The sequence below is a fragment of the Erithacus rubecula genome (genome assembly GCF_903797595.1).
Source record: "Erithacus rubecula genome assembly, chromosome: 2".
NCBI lineage: Eukaryota > Metazoa > Chordata > Aves > Passeriformes > Muscicapidae > Erithacus > Erithacus rubecula.
The window spans coordinates 81,167,670-81,191,710 of record NC_136685.1 but is presented as its reverse complement, the minus strand read 5'-3'; the positions used below and the strand labels follow the sequence as shown (position 1 = coordinate 81,191,710).

Here is a 24,041-nt window from a genome sequence, read left to right as displayed (position 1 = left end):
CATAATTAGATTTCCATTGAATTTCAGTTATTTAAACAGCTTTCATCATAGTTTTTTCCTATTAAGCTGACTTTAAAAGCAGAGCAGTGTGAATTCTTGGAACTAAGTAGTTTTTTATAAGGGTCTCTCAGTGTGAAATGAAATTCCTGGTGTTGATCTTCAGATGATAGTACAGAGCATCTCTTTATCTGGTTTTCTGCTTCAGTGAGTGTCATGTATTTGTTATGAGGTTTTTGGTGTCATTTCATGTCTTTGGCTTGATTATCTTGAATTTTAATTTTAGTTGGGGCATTTATTATATTCTAGAATAGTTTTATTCTTTTTGCTACCAATTGATACCTTTCAAAGCTCATTTTGTAAATTCAACAGGGAAATAGAATGTCAGAATGGGAATTTATTTCTTCTATAGTCCATCTCTCATATAACAGGGAGGTCCAGACTGCTGTAGTCCTAGTCTTCAAAAATATAATAAGAAAGGAAAACATAATATTATACTGTAAGTGGTAGTGTTCACTTACACTCACATGGTATTCAATACCATGGAAAGTGGTTTTGGTATGTTTGTTAGTTGATTTTTTTTTTTTTTTTTCTGCTTGATTCTGGCTGGTTTTGATTATAGACCTGAACCAAAGCATTTGGACTTTTTTTCCTTCCCTCTAGTTTATGAGTTACCTTGGCCCTCTCAATTATGTTGTAGAGCTTATGTATGTGATTCTTTTAAATTATTTTCCCATTGATTTTTGGCAATTTGTGTAATAGGGAAATTAAGGTTCAGCCTGGGTTGTTTTTGGAAGAAGAAAAACTCAGTCACATACTTAGAAATTTTTCTTACATTGTGTATATTCTTTTCCCAGCATGCTCTTTCCATTAGCAGGTTCATTATCAAAACACCCTCCTTTGGGCAGCCTTATTTCCTAATTTGTGTTTTGAGAGGACATGAAAATGTTGACCATTATCCTTGGCATAATAGCATAAGTAAATAAAAGGATTAATTGTTCAGATCTTTTTAAAAGAAACTCTAGTTCACAGCTCTTACAGAAAATAGGACATACTGACTGACTAGGTGTGTAATCTCAGGACTGAGGCACAATAGATGACTAAAAATGCTTTATTTCCTATGCTTTTTTTGTTCTTTTACTATGACTGAGTTGAAAAAAAGGTTTAAAAGTCCTTTAGAAAAATAAAATTTTGATTTTACCTCATGATCTCATATTATTTTTGTTCTGCCACATACCCATGCCTCTGAATAGGCCAGTAAAGAAAGATTTGCTAGACAGTTCTCTTGAATTCTTGTTATCTATGAGTTTCTTGCTACTCTTGAACAGATAGACCCTACTTTGTTCAATTTTGGGGTGTTTAATCTGTTTTTCTGATTCAATTCTTGCTGACACATTTTCTAGCAAAATTCTTTGGTCTCAGAAAACCAGTTTAATGCACATTCTCTTGGTAGAAAACTAAGGATCAAACATAGGTGACTATCTCAGAATATTCTAGTATTGCTAAGGAGAATCGTATTGTCCATCTCATAAAAGTAACAGAATTTAAAACACAAGTTATGTTGGCTCTCCTTTATTTCCAAAAAGGTTTTTATCACTGTCTCTCTATTGGAGGATGACTACAGCCTATGCATGGTTTTGACCAGAAAGAATGTGTTGGACTTGTAACTGTAGGTACCCTATATGAATTTACTAAATCTTTTACTGCCCTATTTTATATAATTCTGTGCTATAGTTTTCATATATTCCATCTACTTAATTTTAGTAAGTATTTAGAGATAAATAGTAAACTGATTTAGTCAGGAATATGAGAAGTAAAAGGATATTCATCTTGTAAATTCTATTGTCATTTCTGTGCCACCTAGCAAACAGACAGTGTGTCTAATATATGTTAGTAAAAAGTAAATTTACAGTCAGTATTTTCTTTATGCTTATTCTCATCTGGTTTTTTTTTTTCCTGTGCCTGGTGATTTTTTATTGTCTCCTTGATTAATCTTGTGAATGTTTCTGAAAATGAAGTAGCATTGCATTTTTTTTTAATTTGTAAAATTGAAGTTCTAAACTGTATAAAATCATACATTATTTTGACAGTCTTTGAGGTGCTAAATCACTTAAATAAAAGATGGTTCAGTTTACTAAGCTCTACTCATTGAGAAGAGAATCTTCAAGTTCCAGAATATCCAGCATGATACTAGATTCTTAATTTATTTCAGAAAGAGTTCTGGCATTTTTTACATAAAACCTAAGAGTGAGGGAGGCAGTGATTTCTTTTATTAGCATTCATGGAGACTTGAATGGCTTGTTTTCTTTCATTTATTTGTTTTTATTTTATCCATAGTGTTTAGACTTGGATGGTCTGTTCCTTTTCTTATTCTCATTCTTAAAGATGAAATATTGAAAATTTACCTAAAATTGCACAGACAATCTAGGGTTTCCTACAACTGGGAAAGAGGCTGAATTATTTTAAAATTTCATATTAACACGGTTTTATTTCAGACTTGACTCAGTCTTTTGATGCTCATATCTCTTTTGGCTGCTATGTACTACTTGAAAATCAAGAAATGAATTGGACTGTTGTGTTTTTTCAAGAATTCAAAACAGTTAATATAAGAGAGAGGAAATAGCTGTTTATAACTACAGCTTGTCAAGTTTGTTACCCTAAGCAAATTAACCTTGACTCTTGACTGGAATAATAATTTTAAAAAATAGAGCATAATGTTTCAGGAAGTATAAATTCTTCATCTTTCTCTTGAAATATTTTCACATTATGGTAATTATAATTATGCAAGTTAGTGCATTTTTTAATTGATTCCCATAGCCTAAATCTGTTTGTAATCTAAGTATGGATAAATCCCTGACAACCAGGTCATCTTTGAAAGATTAAAACATCTCTTTCATAATTTCTAATTCAAGATAAAGGCCCATTTTTATAGATGACTTCATATAGGCAGTCTAGACAATCTAATTATCAAAAAAGATTTTTATTTGTTTCCTCTTACTGAAACCAATAAGGTGCTTAAGATAGTGACAAATATTTTACTTAAGATAGTCACTTTCACAGATACCTGTGTCATCACAATCATATTCTCATTATTAGTATAAATGCCTCTCTTTTCCCAGTGCTTACAGAAATGCCTCCCTCTGTGGATGAAGGATTAATTCTCCTGCTCTTTATGCTTAGGGTGTCTGCAGAGACTATGAGTAACTTTGTACTATTGGCTTCTGTTCTGTTGTACTCTTAATGCTGTAAAAAAATCTCATAGCAATAAGTAAAATTTAGTTTTGTTTTACTGAGTAAATTTTGTTGTCTCTTCAGTTGAGAAGCAAGTCAATGCCAGTGATATTTCTGAAGTTAATATTTCTTTTTAAATATCCTCTCCTTCAAGCTCTTCACATTTACAGCTCACATTGACTTCAGGGAATATGCTATAAATTCAGAAGTTGTGAATTTTGAACATTTGATGAGTGGAATAGAGAACATGTATGTCTCTTGTTATTTAACTGAAATGATGAAAATGGGAAAGCAAAGTTTTTCTGAATGAACCCACTTGTTTCCTTTTTCTTCTGTTTTGAGTACTGGCACTTTACTATCTCTAGAGGAGATAAATAGCAAAACTTTCTGTTAGGTTTTCCAATTTTCATTCCAGTGTTGCAGCTACTGATTTTCAGGTATTTATCTCTTGAAAATAATGTTGAGTTGTTTTTTCTGATTGTTATGTATCTCATTGTTTCACTCTCCAGCAGGGATTTCCTACTACTGTAATGTGAAGAATTTCAGTGAGAGAAGCAGGGAAATTTCACTCAACATACTCTAGGGTCAGCTTTGGATGCTGTGATATTATAATGCCTAAAATTTTTATATGTGGTTACAACAAAGTAAAAAAAGATTCTGATATTAAAATGGCAACACAATTCCTGTAACTGAAGAGAATAAATTACTATGAAGTGATGTTCAGAAGGTTTATTAAGTGGGGAGCTCAGCAAAACAAGTCCAAAAGAAACACTAGGTACAGAGATGAACTCTTGGGCAGTTGGGCACTTGATTCAGCTACCTTAGATTCCCTGGCTCAGGCTCAGAACTTAATTTCATCTTCTGAGGATGGTAACTTAAATAAACATTTTAAATTATAAAATTATGCTTTACAGGGGATATGCCTGTCACTGTTGCCCACCACTTGCCTATTGAATAATTGAAATAGCATTTGTCAGGAGCTAGTAAGCCATAAATCTGAACCTAGTTGATGGAGGTTGAATTTCCACTTACAGTTTCCCAGTTACCTTAGTAAGTGGGTTAAAAGTCTAGTTTGAGCTTAGAAATCCTCTTCCCTTTGTCTTGAGAGTGAACTGCAATGCATCCTGAAATATGAGACCTGGAAAGATGGTGACTGCATATAAAAGGAAGTCTGGCTCTATCTATATAAATGTAACATCCAGCCTAGAACGTGATATATTATGCCTGTATAGTTTCAGGTATATATAATTTTAGTTTGGTTTTGAAAAATAAAGAGGTTGCTTCTCTATGCCAGATTGTCTTATGAAGACCAAATTACTGAAATAATTGTTTCTCCCTAAGGAATATTTGGTCAGTTGTTTGTAAAGAACACATTGCAGGAGATTAAAATGCTAATTACATTTCACTCCTCAGAGGAAGAGCAGTAGATATTTAAGAAGTGTATAAATATCTGCATTAAAAGATAGTTTGCCTCACTTGCTAAATGGAGCAGGTAATTTATGCATGAAAGCTATGCTATCTGCTGACTATTGTAATAGAAAAAGAAGTAGACTTTCCTTTTGCACAAAGAATCATATATAATAACAAATCCTATGCCCAAAACCTCTTAAAATCTAGTCTTCTGAGAGAGCAGGTTTTAAGTCTTTTCAATTATGAGATAGCAGAAGAGCAAAAGATCACAAAATAAATGAGAAAAAGAAAAGATTGCTTCTTAGATGCTTTTAGTTTCAGAACTATTCCTTAGCAAGTGCCAGTATATTCAGATATGCAGTTGTAGAATCATCAGGATCAAATCCAGGTTTCATTAATCAGAACAAAAATACTTTTCAAATGTATAGACCTTGAAGAAAAATAGCCTATTAATATCAGGCAGCTTGGTACATTTTGCATTGTATTTGACATGCCACTTTGCACAGTTGTCTACTTGTTTTTGAAATTTTTTTGTTCTCTTAAAAAATGTTATTTCCAGGTTGGATGAGTTAATTGAAACATTTCTCAAAGATAATGATCCTGACAGCTCTCTGGATGTTGGTGCTGACATGCGCAAGATCAAGTATTGCTTCGTTCATATGAAGGTATTTTTTGTAAACAGAGATGAAAGTGCAGCTGGCACTCTGAAAGTAAATTGGAGATATTAATCGTTGAAAAATGTTAATAGAAATGCAATGCGGTTGAGAGGTACTGGAAAATGATGCAGCAATTGAACTTTAAAGTACATGGAGGACTCATAGAAAATTTAAATTTAGCTGGGAAAATTCAGCAGCATTTTGTGGAAATGTCAGCAAGGATCCCAGCATGCAGTAAATTGTAAGAGAGCACTGGAAGTTACTGGAATTAAGACAAGTTGTTATTATATGGATAGATGGTCCCATTTGTATTTCCAGCATTTATTTTTAACAAATTACGTTGAAGGAGGTAAAAATGTAAATTAAAAACATTACGTCCCTTTATCTGTTACACTAATTCTTCTGATGGTGTTGCAAGACATTCTGAATCATTGAGAAAACAAGATACACTTGGTAATTGTGAAATTATAGAAGATAATGCTTTTCTGTATTTTGGGATATAGTTTTTCCAATATGATAGTGTATACATTCCTGATCTTAGTTTATTGTCCTTAAACAATTAGTTTTTAATTATATTTTTAATACTGAAAGTTCTGTGATACTAAAGAACATTGGAGTTCATGTGTAGAAAAAGTAAAATAAACCACACCCTTGCTAGTGAAGATTAAAAAATCCAGTTTGTTTCATACTTGATACAATCGATATAATTCGACAGTCAACTGTGGCATGATTTTCTGCTGTCAAGAGTATAGAAAGGTTTTACCTTTCTTACTACAGCTAGACTCTCTCAGAATAGAATATAGAGCTGGAGAGAAAGTTAAAGGGGTGTGCTTTTTTTTTTGTTGTTTCTCCTAATAGCAAATTATAAATCATCCAGTGACTTCAGGTAACAAACTGCTCTCACAAGACATCTCTGAAGAAAAAAACAGTAATGAAGAACTGGAAAAATTGAAAGGAGTTCTGCAACAAAGAGACAATGAAATCAGTATCCTTTGTGGGGGAAAAGTATTATTTGGGTTTGAGATGATCTGACTTAGAACCATTTGTCTTTGTGTGAGAGAGGCTGTACTGTGTTAAAGGAAATACTCATTTTCCAGGTTTTATGTGACAGGACTTCTGCTTTGCACCTGCTTCTCTTTCCATTTTTGTCAAAACCAAAATCCTGGATCCAAGCACCACTTAGCTTTAGAATGGTCCAGCCAATAACGAAATATTGTGGATCAGGCCACACCTAAAAGATTCTCCTCATGCAAATTAAACTACTTTTTAGAGGGGGAAACTCTGATGCTGCATAAAGACCAGTCTATTACCTTATAAAGAATAGAATTTCCTGTATGATATTTTTAGCCAAATGAAGTGTTGCTTTAGGGACTACTGGGCAATTTGCCCTTTGAACAAATACAAAACCTGTACTTTCTACATTTAAATTTAAAGCTTTTTGCACATAAGAGTGCTCAACTGCTCAGACGTGCCTTGTCCGTTTCACTGCCTCACAGGAAACACGAGTAGCTGCATTGCAGTGCAATGGGTGGGAGGAATTTTTAGCAGGTTGACAGAACTGTGGGCAAGCCACAGACACTGTGACCCCAGCTTTGTGGCTACTCAGAGGGGAAAGTTTGTAATACAGCCGAGAAATTAAAATATGGACTTGTTGAATGTAAAGGTAGCAGGCGTTTTTTCACAGTTATTAGTCAAGAGCAAACTCATTTGCATTCTTTGTGCTCAACAATTCCAGCTCAATTGTATATGTCAAATGAGAATGGCATTTTTCGCTGGGGTGTAGTATGTTACCTGCCTGAACTGAGGTGACAGGAAAGCTTCCCTATTTCTGCTCTGTCACAGATGACAAGATTTTGTTTTTCCAAAGTGCAGTTTCAGATAAATTTAGCTAAAACACTGGCTCATTCCTTTCAAAAAATTATTCAATTTTTAAATGTAAATTTTGATATCTAAATTCCCAGAAACATTTCCTCCTGAAATAAATTATTTCATTGGTATGAGATAAAAAGCCAAAGATCTCTATCAAATGCACTTGTGCTCAACAGATTTATACAGCTTTGCTCACAGAAGTGAAAGGAGGAAACTCGTGTAAATCCATGTTAAATAGAAAGAATATAGGAAGACTTTGAAGACAAGACTGATTTAGGGAGTCTGCAGTGGCTAAGTGACAGTACATCGTCACTAGAACATTAATAACATGTCTAATATGATGAAGTGGAAGGAAGTATGAAAGCTGTTGAATAAACTATGAATTCCTTCTTACTTACAGTAGCTAGAGGCTATCATAAAAACTGAATTGGAAAGGATTTTATTATTACTACCTAGTCCAGTTAATAATATTCCCCAAAGACTACTTAGATTTTCTGCTGTTCATTAAGAAGATTAATTAGGATTAAAAAGAATAGCATATAAAAATCATATCTCAGGGACTTCAGTGTACATAATTGAATGTATGCAGGATTTCAATTATACGTCCTCTATAAGCTGTTAGGCAAAATGTATTTATATCTAATATACTTCCAGTAAATTCATAGTGCATTTGCAAGAAATATCCAGACCTTTTCTGAATTTTAGTAAACCTTTTGTGAAAAGTTTACAGATAGGATACACTTGCAAGGTTATCTGTAAATTAAGAAGGTTTATTCCTTTGTTTGCAAGTCTTTTTGTGTTATAGAATTTCAAAATCAAAAAGGCACTACCACAATGGCAATAAGATCCCGTTTGTCTGTAAATACTTTTATCAGGAGCTGATTGAATGGGGCCAGCAATTGTGATCAATGTGTGAGTTTGTTATTGTTTTAGTAAGAATTAAACTGCTGTTTGGAAAAAAGGTAGATGAAAATAATTGCAAAGAATATGTCCAGCTTTAATTTCACATTCACACATATGCTTCCATAATGTGAATTGTTTCACTTTGAAAATAAAATGCTTATGGACAAACGATGCTTTTTAAAAATAGTTATTTCCTTAATATATATTGCAGATATTCTGGTAACTATGTTAAAAAAAGAAAAAAAAGAAAGCACGAGATGCTCTTTCCCAGCTTAATGCCACCTCTGCTGGTTCTTCAGTCTTGGAGCAGTCTCCTTCTATGAGCTTGGAAGAAAGTCAGAGTCCATCTAGATGTTTTAGTCTGAAAGAGGCAGAAGTTTTCAGCTCTTCTGCTCCCAGACTACCTTTACTTTCCAGAGCAACAGGTTAGTGTAATTAATTAAGTGAATAATTATTGGATTATTCCAATGTTATTTACAGTACAGCCTTCAAATGTGAACCAAAACAAAGAAGCTTTATTTTCAGGACCAGACATATTGTGCTAATATATCTACAAATAAAGAGTTTTAAATTTAAAGTCCTCTAAGGTGCTGCTGCCTTTTAAAACTTACATAAATACTCTGTTGAGCAGCCCTATGAAACCATAGTATGAATTCAGTTGCGGACCTTTGATTCTTTCAATAAATTCGCAGTATAAAATGGGGGTTTGAGCATAATTCATTAAGAAATAGAAGGAAATAATATTTTCCCCTGAAATATCCATATTAATTTATCCTGATAATTCAGGATTTAAGTTCATGTTTAAATCATTGTAGAAGCAACTCAAGCAATTGAAATGGTACTGACCAGTTATGGATTGCATAAGTAGGGCAGTTTTTATAGTGGTTATTTGAAAAGGGTTAAATGCTGAGCATAACAATATTCTTTCCTTGCATTATCTGAACTGGTTATTTATGAAAAGTAGGTAACAGTATTCTTGCAAATTGTTAATTTCAAAATCCACATTTAAAGAAAACCTTCCAATAACTGCAGATAGATTTTTCTTGCATGGTTTCATGTTTTCTTCATTTTCTAGTTGAATTGTTCAAATAAACAGAATTTTTGGTGTCAGTAGGTTCTACAAGTGTTTATGTTTTTGTTAGTAAATAGCATGCCTCATCCTTGATTATCCCAGAGGACTATTGCATGTTCACGACTTATATTTCTGTATACTTTTTATGCGTTTTGGGGGGCAGCTAAGCTGAAAGAAGAGTTTTCAACGTGAAACTCAGACATAGCAGCTGGCAAGTAGAAACTTCTATTTTGCTAGAGTACTCATGGGAATAGAGTTCTTAAACTTTTTAACATTGCTAATTATCATCTAAAATTGCATTGTAATTGATCAAGTCAGTTGTCACCCTTGTTATTTTGTTACAGTTACTCAGCTACTGAGGAATTCCCTTTGCCCTCTATTTTTCTTATTTACCATGCTTCTTATTTTAGAGGAAGAATTTATTGGATTTAGTGTCACAATAGTAAAAACTAGATATAATCATGTTCTTGTAACACAAAGCTTTTCATTACCTCAGAAATATGCTAGCAAATAATAGCTGTATTTTGTCAACAAATAGCTGATGTAATTGCCTCTTTTATATAGTGCCACTTATTCTTCAATCTTTAAAAAATACCCTCATGAGCATTAGCAAAATCTTAGTATTGATCACTGCATTCCCTTTTCACAAACATTTGTGTGGTTATGTTGTTAGGAGTTTTGAATGTAGAGTAGGAACCAGCCTGTCAGCTGAAATTGACTGTACTGTAGAACTGGATTATTTCCTGCACTCTGCACTGGCAAGGCCAGATTGGATGGAGCCCTGAGCCTGGTCTAGTGGAAGATGTCCCTGCTCTTGGCTGGGGGGTTAGAACTCAATCATCTTCAAGGTCCCTTCCAACCCAAACTATTTTGTGATCCTTTGCTAAGTTTGGATGATGTATCATTCTCACTTGACACAGAGCCTCATTTTTCCATATATCGAATGCCTGAAAATTGTCATCATTATAAAATTATCCACTTATTTCAAAATCCATCTGAACTGTATACATATATATGCCATTTTTAAGAATTCACTAAAGAGTGTAAAAGGGCTTGGGCCTGAGCCAGGGTCAAACTCCAAGGTAGAAGCTTTAGTGTACTATTAAAAATATTCTTCATCACTTAAACTCTTTGCATACTTTGCATCATTTATGAAAATTTCAATTTACAGCATAAAAGCCATATGGTACATAACTATTTGAACAATGTATGTTTCTTTAATTCTGTACTCTCAAACTTGCCACTAGCCTGATTTAATGCAATACAATGTGGTATTTCTAGTGTCTCTAATGTGTTTTCCATTTTCATATCTCATTTCCTTGTCCTGAAAATTAAATGAGGAAATCAAAAAAGTATAGAAAAAAAAATACAAAAATAGTTGTTGGAATAGTTGAAAATGGAACATTTATCTAGTAATTTGTTTTTAAAAAGCAAGTATTTAGAGCTACTCATTTATTTTGCAGTTGATTTATCATGTAGCTTTAATGTTTGCTTGCCCAGAAATAGATCTTTACCATTTGGTGATAGAAGATAGAATAATATTCTTAACATTTTTTCCCATATGGTCTAGGACCATATTTACATTGAAGGATATGTATAAGTATGTCTCTTGTCTATCCTATCCAATATAGGATATTTATTGCTTTAAGTAGGAGAAAGGCAGTCATATTATTTCACTGCTAGGCTTGATGTAATGTTCTGTGATAACAGGAAATTTATCTTCATCTCATCACAGTAGCAAAACAATTCCTGGTCCAAATTTGTCCCACAATAGGCTGACTTTGGAAGTAAATGAGCAGTGACTTCTACAGTGGAAAATGTTTTACAGGTACAGCTGTAATTTATCCTTTTTAAGTCCGTCCTATATTGAATATGCATGGTCTTTTCCGAAGAAACTGAGTGAAGATAATATATCTTCAAAGGTTTGACATATGGTAATATTTACCTTCCTGTACATTCTGCCTTTTCTCTACCACGTGTATGCCTGGAACTCTAAACAAGCCTTTAATGGCTGTAGAAACTCCAGGATTAACAAGACCTAAGATTTTATTTCCATGTAGGTTTTTGGGCACCATTATATAATATTATCAGCTTATAATGCTAAGTTGTAAAGAGCTTTTTTAGGTTATGTAAGAGTTCTTAAGAATCATCTAGTTCCAAACCCCCTGCCATGGACAGGAATGCCACTTGCTAGGCCAGGTTGCTCAGGGCCCCACCCAGTCTAGCCTGGAACACTTCTACTGATGGTGTATGATACCACAGCTTCTCTGGGCAACATGCTCCAGTGCCTCATCACCCTCTGAGTAAAGAATTTCTTCTTAACATCTATTCTAAGCATACTGTCTCTCAGTTTAAAACCATTGCCCTTTATCCTGTCGCTATTTGTCTGTATAAAAAGTTCCTCTCCCTCCTTTCTATAAGCCCCGTCAGGTAACAGACGAAGACAATGCCATCTCCCTGGATCATTCTCTTCTTCATGCTGAGCAACAATAGCTTTCTTTGCCTGTGTCTGATTTAATGTTGAAAGGTACTTTTTCAGAACAGGTATGTCTTTAGCTGCTTGTTTCAATAGCATATTTGAAATAATATCACTAGCAAAATATTGTCAAGCAGGTCTGACATCACTGGAGACCTAACCAAGACCAGATGAAATTGGACATGTGGTCTATTGTTATGTTTTGTATTGTGCATTTTGCAGTTTATGTCAGTCTGGATTAAGCTGTCCTTGATTGCCACAGCAGAGGAGTATGCAAACACAGTGTCCTAGTAATGCCCTAGCTTTCCCTGCTGCTTTTGGGTTACATAGCATTGAATTCTACATTAGTTAAAAATGTTACCAGTTTATATGATGTCAGATTTCTTTTTCTTGAATCCCTGAAGACTTCTTTTAGGACAGAGTGGTGGGTGGGCAGGCTGCCCGGAAGCAGTGGAAGGCTGCCTGCTGCTGTCATTTTGTCAAGTCAGATGGCATAAAACAGTGAACTTACATTGAACAGACCAGAACTTGTTATCTTAGTCCAAGTGTTTCACCATGAAAGGAGATAACTTGCCTTTTAATACCCATCTTCCATCACAGAGAGCTATAAATTATAAATCCATAACTACTTGAGGGAGAGTGAGCAAAATAGTCTAACATAGCAGCTGTAATTATTGCATCATAATATTTTTAATGAATCTGAAACAGGCATAACTGGCTATGGATTTAAATTATGTATCAGATGATCATTCCAGAAAACGCAAAGATAAGTTATAGGCATAATAACCAGAGCTTTACAAATTCTTCAAGAATTTTGCTTTTATATAATCATTTAGTTCATAATAATGTATTTGCTGCAGCTTTAATTGTGTTAATAATTCATACCTTCTAGAGATATAATTGTAGAACTACATATAATCTTTCTTAGGAGTTGAGTCAATAATAAATCAGTAGTTTTAGGATAAATCAGAGAATAAATGAATGTAGTAAAACAAGAAAAAAATCAGACTTTATCAGTAGAGTGATAAATATTGTGTTATATTTTACTTTTATTGAATTGCATCACTTCTCCTGTACAGAGAAGTCTTATTTTGAAATCAATCTCTGATTTCAAAGACTGCCACTTGCCTCTGAGAATAATTCTGTCAGCATAAAAGGCGTATGATACTGTTTTTCCTCCTGCTAGATTTGTTTTTCTCCTGAAATACAAACAGTTTGGTTACTAGAAAACTGTTTGACTATTATGACATTTAAAGAAATAATAAATCTTAGTAAGAGTTTCAAATGGTTGTATATGCTGATGGATTTGAGACCGATTATTGTGCTCTCACAAGATTTTGTTACAATCATGTTTTGACCAGTTTGAGCCATTTCCATTTTATTTCATTGAGAAGTTGTGAAGTTTTTTGAGAGTTTTGTGAAGTATTTACCTCCTATATATCCCATTCATGATTTAAGATCACTTTTTGCTTGACACTATGCGAATACCTTTATAAAAAAGTATTCCTGCTGCAGGGCTGACAAGCTGGCTTTGAAATGTAAGGTGAGAGATGGTTTCTATAAATAGATGGTGCTTATGAACAGCATGAAAGTAGTGATGATAACACACATACTGCTTATTTCTGAATGCTAAATATTTTTGTTTTGTATTAAGACATTGTAAAATATTTATATTTTCTATTTTATATATTTATGTAATAATTTGGGGAAAATGTTTCCTTCTGTTGCTGAAAATCCACAGAAAGCTCCCTAATGGAAAGGTCTGACTTAGGTTTTCCATCAGAATCTCTTCTATTTCTTTCAGTTCAGAAAGAAAGGCAGGTCTCAAACCTTCAGAAAAATTAAATGCTTAGGAAACCCATATGTTTCTTGGAGTATTTTCTGTGTCCAGTAGTACTTTTAGATATCTGGGGGCAGAGTCTTGGCACTGTGCTCATGACAGATCTTTTGTTAACAAACACATGTAGTAATTTTATTGCTATTTGGCCAATAAAAGAGCCTGCTGGTGCATTTACGGCACTGTTCAGAATTACTGTTGATCTTTCTCATTAGTCAGAAAAGAAAGTATCTTCTACATTTTCTGTTAAAGGTCCAGGAAAAAGTCCATATTCTGTTTGCTCTCCAGCTGAACTTCTACCAGCTCCTAGTAAGATGTAATGCATATTTCATTGCTGCTGTCGAATCTTTGTAACAACTACTTAAAACAAAATGTGTTGTTTTGCCAATTCATTAAGCATTAATGTTTCCTATAATGTGGAGAGGTTATTTGCTATAATATATTTTTCATTGTTACCAAGTTTAAGGACCAAGCAGGACATATCAGACTTAGCTGCTTGATTTAGTTGTTTTAAAATGCCTTCAAAATAAATTCAGCAAAGTTAACAGCCAGCATAAACTTTTGAACAATTTTATTGAGCTTTACTTTTGATAAGCTTAACAAAATTGTTTTCTGGTATTTCAAGTTACCTGATAGAGCATGTATTGCTAGGGCTCTATTTTATGTCATAAGTATGAATGGCTGTCCTCAGTGAGACACATTTGTAGCATGTAGTAGTGGAAGTTTATTACTTTGTCATGTACTTTTATGCATTTTGGTATCTCTGTTTTAAAGATCACAGTTATATTCCCTTTTTTCATCTTGTGATGTGAACAAAAAGTAAAAGTTAAAACTCAAGGTAGTTTCTAAAAGAGAATTACCCTATTTAAATGTACACTGACTGCAATAAATACCAAGCTGAATAACTCTGCAAACTTATAGGAGACTCAACTAGCTTCTGGGGCTTGCTCCTTTGTTGTTTTTTGGGGCATTTTTCAAAATGTATTCTTCTATCTGTACTGCTTTGAAGAGCTTTATTTTGTTGGAATTCACTGTGACTTTTGCTTGAGTGAATTCACTGGAATTAGTCAAAGAACTGAACTCACTGAGATTAGTGAACAACAACAACAAAAAGAAGACTGTGTTAAGAGGTTTGAAATTCCAGAAACAACTCTGTAAGAACAACAGATGTCTATTCTTTGTGACAAAGAAATATAATTACATGCCATAGGATCTAAAGTGAGCTCTTGCAATTGATATTCAGTGATAAAACCCTGCTTGTTACAATTTTTGTCATCTTAACTAAGTATTTATAAATATGAACATAGGGTTATTTTTAGGAGATGAAGCCCAGATTTTCCTCTTTGGAGCTTGGTCCCCATTTGCAACTTCAAAGGCAAATTTTGTAACTCATAAGTATTTAATAAAAGTGAGGAGCAAATCATTGCAGTACTTTCACTGATTTTTCAGACACTGTAACTTACTTATATATTGAAAATGTTGTTATGGTAAAACAATTTACTGCTTCCATCAACAGCTTTTTCCTTCTCCACATTTATTTGGTTTTACAAAATATTTCTGTTTTTTTCTAAGATTCTCATCATGTTGCTCTTTCCACTTCTCAAGTGGGAATCTCTTCTGATGTAGAACGTATGTTTGGAAGCTTGTTAAAGATGTTTTTGCAGTTTTTACTGCCTTCCTCTTGAGTCATTTTAGATGGGGAAAATTTCCAGTATTTTTATGCTAGTTTACTGTTCTCTTATCCAGATTAGTCTGCTAAATGTAACCTAGTGTTCCTTGGAACTTCTCTGCTATTACAAATCTTTTTGGCTTCTTATTTCATTAGCCATATTTTTACTGTCTAAAAATAATAATAACACATCCTTCAAACTAACTCCTTAAAGTTGTTCTGGGCGGGCGGGGGGGGGTTCGGTGGCTAAAGCTTTTCAACTCTTGATATTTTAGAGGTATAATATGTTTCCGAAAGTTTCTGCATGCTTGAAGGGTGATCAAATCCCTTTATATACTGACTGTTGGGTTTGGCAAATAAGTTTTGTAAAGTTTCTTCCATATTGTTGCTCTTATCAGCACCAGTCCCAAGAGACTCTAGTGCCTTTTAACAGAGCCACTACATGCACTTTATGTATGCATATGGGTAACCTAAATACTAGAAAGCTCTTCTATTATCTTAAACTTCAGATATTTCTGTACAGATATTACTAATTCTGCTAAAAAAATGCAATAGTCTAGAGTTCTGTCTTCCTTTTGTTTGTGAATTTAACCTAAAAAATGCATTTTTTCGTTCTGTTCCTAGCAGAAACAGATATTTGCTTGAGACTCTAGTCTCAGCATATTTGAATCTAAAACCAGAGTAGGAATTATTGGAAATATCCCACAAATCCCTACCTTTTTTTTCCTGATATTTGCAGTACATTTAAGCAAGTTAAGTTTCATATAAATGTTTCAGGCCAATTTCATGCTTCTGTTCCTGCACGTTTTTCCATTGAAATTTTGCATTCCTGTTTGCCTCAGTGACAATTGGCTCTTAAGTTTCCGATGCTTTTGTTGAAAAAAAATCATTGCACAGTTCACTTACATCAAAGATGCATCATCTTTTTGTCTCTAGCAGTTTTAACTCTGAAATATCTATTTAATACCTTATTTGATACCTGTGCCTTTGATCCATTAATTTTCAGCCCTGCTATAAATTTAGATATTAACTTCTTTAATATTTATGTTATGTATTTGAAGCACAAGTCTTATGAGGAGAGGCTAAGGGATCTGAGATTGTTTAGAAACAATCTGAGAAAAGGAGGTTCAGGGTGGACCTTATTGCTCTCATCAACTACTTGAAAGGTGGTTGTAATGAGATGGAGGTCAACCTCTTCTCCCAGGCAAAAAGTGATAGGACAAAAGGAAATGGCCTCAAATAGTGCTAGCAGAGGTTTAGATTGGATATTAGGAAAAAATTTACCCATAAAGGGTTGTTGAGCATAGGAACAGGCTGGCCTGGGAAGTGGTAAAGTCACCATCCCTGGAAGTGTTCCAAAAATGTGTGGATACAGCAGCTGGGTATGGTTTAGTGGTGAACGTGGTGGTAGTGCTGGGTTGACAGCTGGACTTAGATATCTTGATCTTGGACTTAAATGACCTGAGAGATCTTTTCCAACCTTAACAATTCTATGTATCTATTATTTACACTCTATTTAGGAAGACACGGGCATTCTTTTCCTTATTCCTCAAGAGAAACCAAACCAGTTTCTCCATATCTATGTCTCAATTATATAGAGAATACAAAGAGTACATGTTCCTCTGTCACTGCCAAAACAATCAGCAGCAGCACCTCCTGGGCATAAAATTGTTGGATATACCTGCATCTGTTCCAAAGCCAGATAATTCGCAGGAAGGGTAAAAACCCAGCTCAAACTGCTGATTGATACCTTGGGGTTCACTTTTTGTTTTTTTTCCTTGATGTCTGTTACTTAGTGTTTAAATGAAGTGCAAAAGTGCAAGATTTAAAATTTCTTCCTGTTTTTACTTGCTGTCAAAATCCTGTATATGTATGTAGCCAATTCCCTTCTGGTTTCTGATGTGTCATATGCATATTTAAAATAAGTATTTAGACATTTATAGCTGAGTATTTTACATGTTTGTTTTCTGAGCACAACAACTTAGCCTGATGATCAAAACATCTGCATGGCTGAAAGACGATAACTTGAGATAAATCATCTCCAACTCTTGTGGGGAATCCCAAGTTTGGGGACATCACCTGTAAAGCTAAGTTAATCAGAAAAAGGATGAGTGCTTAGAAAAATAGGTCCATGGCAGTCATGAGGTTCATTGAATCATTGCATGACCAAGCAGGATTTATTGTCAGGGCTTCTGTAAACGACTAATGGTGTTATAATCTCTGCAGAAGTATATGTAGGAACATCGTTAGTTCCCTGTGATGTCAGTTGGACCTAATCATATGTCTAACACACATGTAATGTTTTGATACTCTGTGAATTAGAACTTTAATCTATTTATCCTCACTGTTTGAAAAGGCAAGGTTAAGTCCAGAGAATTTCTTTCCCTTGTCTGACTTCCTTTGTAATCATCACAGGTTGCTATCATGTGTTGCTCTTAGGTATGACTTTGAGTCATACCTTTAATTTATATGGATTTCTGAACCTTAAGATTGCCTGGAATGGATTTCAGTTATATTTTGAAATGTGTCCTGTTTGATTTTGATTAAAATTTTTGATAAATGCTTTTTTGAGATTAGGATATTAATGAGGATTAACATATCCACTTCAATCCACAAAATTATTATGAAGCACTATGGAAAGAACTAATGCAGAACTTATGCAGAACTAATGGCAAGAACTTCTCAGAGTATACATTACCATTCTTGAACAGAAAGTTTACCTGTTGATTGTAATAAAACTTTGTGGTAATTTAGACTCCAATAAATAGGCGTGTTTTAATCTGTGACTGACAAGCACTGAATGAATAAATCTTTTTCCAAATAAATTATTTTGCTACACCCCTCCAGGCATTTGTTGCCCTAGGTTTGATTCCTGCAGTGCACTCTGTGTAGACCTACAAATTTTAACCTGGTTTGCAAGTGAATTTGGTATAAAAAGTATCTGCTTGTCTGTCAAATAGATATCATCTCTGCATATACGTAATGGCACGGTTCCACAATATTTCTCAAATTAAGTCTTTGGCCTGGAAATGCCAGTCATTTGGGACCTAACTTGTTGAGAAACCCTGCTAGAAGTTGCATCTATTACAAAAGGGAAGATCTGTGGTTAGGCCATTGTTTCAGAAATGTCTTCACTGTTGGCATCCTCATGAGGTACCCCAGTGTTTTCTTGTTTTCCACACTGTTAGAAGTCTGATTTTCTCCAGAATTTTGAAAAGAAGGAATCGATTGCAGGGTGCCAGCCATGAGAGGAGATGTAAATTTTTATATTCCTGTGGCTGAACTTGTTAACTGTAGCTCTTAGTACTGAATCATTGAATTTATATTTAGGGGAAGAAAGCTTGGGTAAATTGAGTCATGTCTTGAACTTTTGAGTATAATAACTTTAATGCTGGTTTGAAATTTGTCTGAATATGTCTAAAACAGTGGAGGGGGACTCAGAAGAAGGAAAAAATGGAAAGATGATTGGTCTTTTATTCTCTCTTACACTCTGTTTCTGGGCTTTTTTATTCAAATGTCAGGAAATTTTTGATCTATTTAATGGAATAAATTAGGAGATCATGTGCTGGTTACAAATAGCAAATGTGTTTCTGAATACTACTTTTGTCTTTCTTGTGAAAATACTGCAGCTGCCAGGAAACTGTAGTAGGAGTAGACAGTGAAAGCAACTGATATTACAATAGTTATTGTACCTCACAATTGACTGTCTAAACTCTGGGAGGAGAAAATTGATTTGGAAGGGGCAAAAAGAAAAGGGCAGGTATGGAATCTCTTTTATAAATAGGGTAGAAAAGAGCAAGGCTTAGGATGTGTTCCTAATGAAGCTGTGAATGAGATCAGAAATAAGAGACTGAACCAAAGATAGTTATTGAATGGGAAATGGCTAGAAAGACATGACAGTAATAGGTGTTTTGAAATTACACATGCAATAAAATGGAAACAACAGTTGAAAAATGGCTGCTTGTCATGCTTAATTTACCTGTAGCACCCAAGGCAGGGTCCTCAGAGGAGTCACATTTTAGATTTAACAGGGCTTCCTTAAGTTAGGAGTGCTGTAGGAAGAAGAAGTACTGATACATATATAATTGAAATCCCTCTGGTAAATTTGTCAGTCTTTAAGATGAAGAGATTGTTGTGGAGTCAAAGCAACAAAATTGTTAGCCGGTGTGGGGTTTTTTTAATTAATACTTTTACATGCTTGGTTTACAAAAACTGTAGTTAAAGTCAAATTAACTACATAATTTTGTCATAATAGACATAGTGGAGGGCAAGGTCTCATAAACACCTGTTAACAAAAAAATATGATTCATCAGTCATTGACAGCCTGTTCAGTTCATTCTGTGAGCATCATATATTTCATAATTTCCTGTTGCAGCAGCCCAAGTGCCTGTTATAGAGGCTTTCTAATTACAATTTCCTTTTTTATATGCCTCTGAATGAGGCGTAAATAGTATCAATGCCAAGAATAACAATGATTATGTTATGTCATGTTCCAATGAATGGTTTCTCTGCAGGCTTTTCATAAGTTACTTTTTACAGTGCATTCACATATGAGGCTGTACAAAGAGAGGAAAAATAGAAAAATGGAAAAATGGAATAGTATCAGGTCATGCATGGATGAAGTGGTCAGTGTGTTTTTTGTTTGGAACCTGTTTGATACTATTTTTCCTGAGAAATGTAAAAATGAATTTATTATTACTGGACTGTAATGCTTTGAGTGGTCAAATATATAATACTGGCATACAGTTCTGGGGGCTAAATTGAGGGTTTGTGTGGCTGAATGGAATGCCCAGCTTGGTTGGATTGAAAATTGTCATAAGACTTTTTTTTCCCCAAACACTTCTGCCAAGTGCGTACAGGAAGTGGCTTTGGCAGTTGTATCCAAACAAGTAACTTCATTTCCTGGAATATGCTTTTTTGCAAAATGTGGACTTTAGGAAAGAAAGTGTAAGAGGATGTTAAGCTGTAAAGGAAAGCTCACCCTTAAAAGCCTCTGAGAGGAAAGCACAAATTATCAAATTCCAGTTTTTCTAGATACAATCACAACAGTGTTATATAATTGATTTTTTTAAATGATAATTTATTTATATAATAAAAATAATAGTAAAAATCTATTGGCCATAATGGCACATAATTAATGAAACCATTAAGTTTATTATGCTCCATTTCACCATGGTCTATTTTATCTCTGTATAGTGTTTACAAGCAAGCCAGCCTCAAAGTAGTTGAGATATAAGAGAATGTGTTGTATGACCCCTCATCTTATAAGGACCTGTTAGCAATCTGAGCTTTAGTAAAATTTTCATTTACTATAATTAAAAAAAAAATCAAAAGAGAATAGATGTTGCAGGTATAGTTTTCAGATATAAAGAAGACATGAGTTGATGTAATATTAAACATATTCTACTAAAAATATACAGATTTTATCTGACTGGTCAGGTGTTATTTTTTTAAGCTATTGCAATTCATCTTTTTTCTACTATAACTTGCGGGTTTGAACCACACTTCTTTTTTTCTCTGTTTTGGTTGTTTGTTTTTTGGGGAAGGGGGTTGGGTTGTGGGTTTTGGGGATTTGTTTACCTTCTCTCTTAAAGTTACCAACCTTAATATTTCAATAATAGTGCCTGCACTATAGTGTAGTGCTGGATAGCTGCCAATAATATAAGCACAGCCTTGATCTTCCTAAACCCTTAATCTCAGGGTCAAATCATTGGTATTTTTCAGATGCTTGAAAAGCAGTGATCAAAAGCTTTTTTGTATCAAGTAATTTTTAAAGAGTTGTTGCTAGTGAGGGGCTATTTCAGAATTGCTGAAAGAGAAAAAAAGTACATTGAGAAATGTAATAGCAATAAGTCATATTATGATGCATCAGATAAGAACCTTAGAAAAATTTCCATTTTCTTATAAATAATATTGCAAAATCCTAAATTATAGACAGCAAGTAAATACTTAGAAAAAAATCTTAATTTCAGAATAAGCTGCAGATTTCACAGAAATCAAGAAATCGAATGTATTTTTTTTGCAGTAGATGTAGTTGCTTACTATAGAATGACAATATATAAAACTACTTTGTATAACCGTTGTTCTATGTAGAGTCTTTTTCCAGTCATTAAAGATTCTGTTCATGGATGAAGAGACAGGAAAAAGTGGTTTGGAAACAGTTCAGAACAATAATTAAAACATAAATAAAGATAAGCAAACATGTATACCTTTCCCAAGTGGCACAGCCTGTGCATGCTATGCCATAAACAGCAGCTGCTGTAAATTTTGAGGGGACTGAAAGCTTTCCCTTTCCCTTTTCATATTACTTCTTTTTACATTTTATATTGTGCAGTCATCTATTTTTTGGTTTTGTGATGTTCACTTTTTTATTACTTAAGCAGAGGAGCTTCAGACAGCTGTTAGCACTTCTGCCCATTTATTACTTGTGCACTCTTATTATTCCAAAAGAAATGAAACTGCTTTGTAAGAATAATTAAGAACTCCCATTAACATTTGCCTTTGTATGTTTCTGATTATTCACTGAATGCTTGTGATAAAATGCATTGTCTGACAGAGATTGTTAGCTGGCTTATTCTTGTTGTTTGTCATAGATGAAACAACTCAGTTTTCTACTGCATTATAGAGGCAATGCACTGCATCTAATAGGATCCTAGACTGAGATGCAGGGCATCTGTTTTTTATTTCAATCCTTATTATTTACTAAGTTTGTGAACTTACACAAGTGACCTCATCTCTCTGAATCACTTTCTTCAACTGTGAAATAAATTAAGAGTGGCTTATCTTCCTTGATCACTTTGAGATTTCATGTTCAAAGGCCATCTGTAAGAACAAAATCCTGTTTTTCTAACATTGAGGAGCAGTTGAAATGATTTGTGAAAGTAAGACAGCGAATTAGATGCAGAAACCAATATAAAATCTTGGAAGTCTTGACACTTCATTTTTAGTCAGCTAATTATTCAACCCAGGTTCCCTGAATTTTTCTTTTTATTTATAGCTAATTTGTTGGGAAGCTTTGCTGAAACTCCTAGATTATGCTGGCTACTTGAAATTCTATGCAAGCATGGGCAAACATATGGTATGTTTGATATTTGTTGTCAATTCTGAGAGTAAGCTGCATGCAAAGCTGTCTCTACTTGCTCAGTAAGAGAAGTATAAAGCACTCAGAGTGGGTTGGGAAAGTTGTGTTAAAATTATTGAATATTTCATTATTAATCTTTTCTTCTGCAGTAGCTGCCCACTTAGATCAGCACTCTTTATTTATGCCCATTTACATCCAGCTATAGTTTTTGGAAGAAATGATTTGAAATATTTCAGATATTTCCTTTAATCTTTAAGTGCACAGAGAGAGAGAGTGACATCAGTTTGAATAATGGCCAGTGGTTGGGAAACAGGAAGAATGTCATAGTTTTGTATCCGAACGGTTAAACAACTTGCATTAGGGAATAACTAGAAGAAAAAAGTGTTCTGGGAAGACATCCTTTTGATTTTCAGCAGGTTTATTTAATTAACTAAGCCTGATACAAGACTCATGGCTCTGATACAGCACATTAATATTGTAGTAAGGTTGGAATGACAAGGATGACCATAACTTATTGTCGTCTTTTGATCTTCAGGAAACAATCAGTTTAAAGCCATCAATGAAAATAGTGTACTTGGCTTTCAGGACAGAATTATGCTATTTTTCTAGTGATAGTCACTTATTTCAACAGATTTTCAAGGGGCAAAACTGCTTTTAATTCTATGTCCTGACATAAGCAGATTTAGAGCTACAGAGGTATTGGTTCAAAATTGTCTTTTGATCCTTTGTTGCAAGTTAATTATAAGTTCAGTTGGTTGCAATTTTGGTTAAAAAGGAATTGAAGAAGTTGCTTTTCACTGTGGGAATTGTGCCAATGTGAAATGGAATTTCACTCAAATACTTACATTACATTATGGGTTTTTTATTTAGTTTAGTTTTTGGTGAGAGAAGTTCCCTCAAATAGATTCTGAGACCATTGAATTTCACCAGAAAACTCTGTGGTATGATGAGCCATGGAGACAACAGGGTATTCTATCCTTTGTGAGCAATCACTTTTGCTTTTAATATCTCTGGTACAAGAATGTCCATCACTTTTGATTAAAATGAGAGTTTTTTGAACCATGGAAATAAAAGACATATTAGAATTCAAAAGAACCCAGATTAGTTTATTTTTTAATTATGATATTCTCAAGTTAATATAATAAACATGTTAAGCATCACAACAATAAAGTTTTCTTTTTCTCTTTTTTATTTACTGTGGAGAATATAGGCAGTAAAAATAAAGCTGACAATAAATTAGTGAGAGCAGTTGAAGAGAACATATTTACATTATGTCAAATGTATTGCATGTTATTGTACAATTGGGTTCGTGTTGTATAAAAGAAAAACAATTTATATTTTGAATAATGAAGATGTCCTTCTAATATTGGTGGGGAGGAGGATTTCTGTTGTTTATTCTCAGGAGCAGGAAAGGCTTTGTGTCTCCCTGCTTATCCATATGTTTATCATGTACATATGTTGGCTTTTCAACGGCCATGAAAGTACTTGGGGGAAAAAAAATATCTGTGCCTGTTTGTTTGCAGGATCAGGAATTTAGCTTCTAAATTAATTTGCTTTCCATTATCATCGTTGAGGATGGAAATAAATATGTAATCATGTAGTGCAAATATACATCTAATAGTAAAGGATTTGGAATCACTATAATTTTTCAAAGGCTCATGGAATTTATATATTTCTATAAATAGGCACCCACCAACAAGGCAAAAAGATAAATGGTCAAGAAATTGCTTAAGATGCATGGATAGATTTCTGAAAGACAAACATTTTGTGAATTATTATAAGCAAGTAGATGTTTCCAAATTGTAGGTTTATTTTACCACACTCCAGTATCACATCTGAC

The 24,041-nt window shown here is 33.9% G+C and overlaps 1 protein-coding gene across 1 annotated transcript in view; it reads left to right on the top strand.

The window, feature by feature from the left end:
* KIF6 (kinesin family member 6) overlaps positions 1-24,041 on the top strand; it is a 147,798-nt gene that overhangs the window by 56,445 nt on the left and 67,312 nt on the right. The window contains 4 exon segments of the mRNA XM_079329326.1: positions 5,198-5,303; positions 6,153-6,279; positions 8,278-8,306; positions 8,308-8,491. Of these exon segments, the coding sequence (XP_079185452.1) occupies positions 5,198-5,303; positions 6,153-6,279; positions 8,278-8,306; positions 8,308-8,491 (446 nt within the window).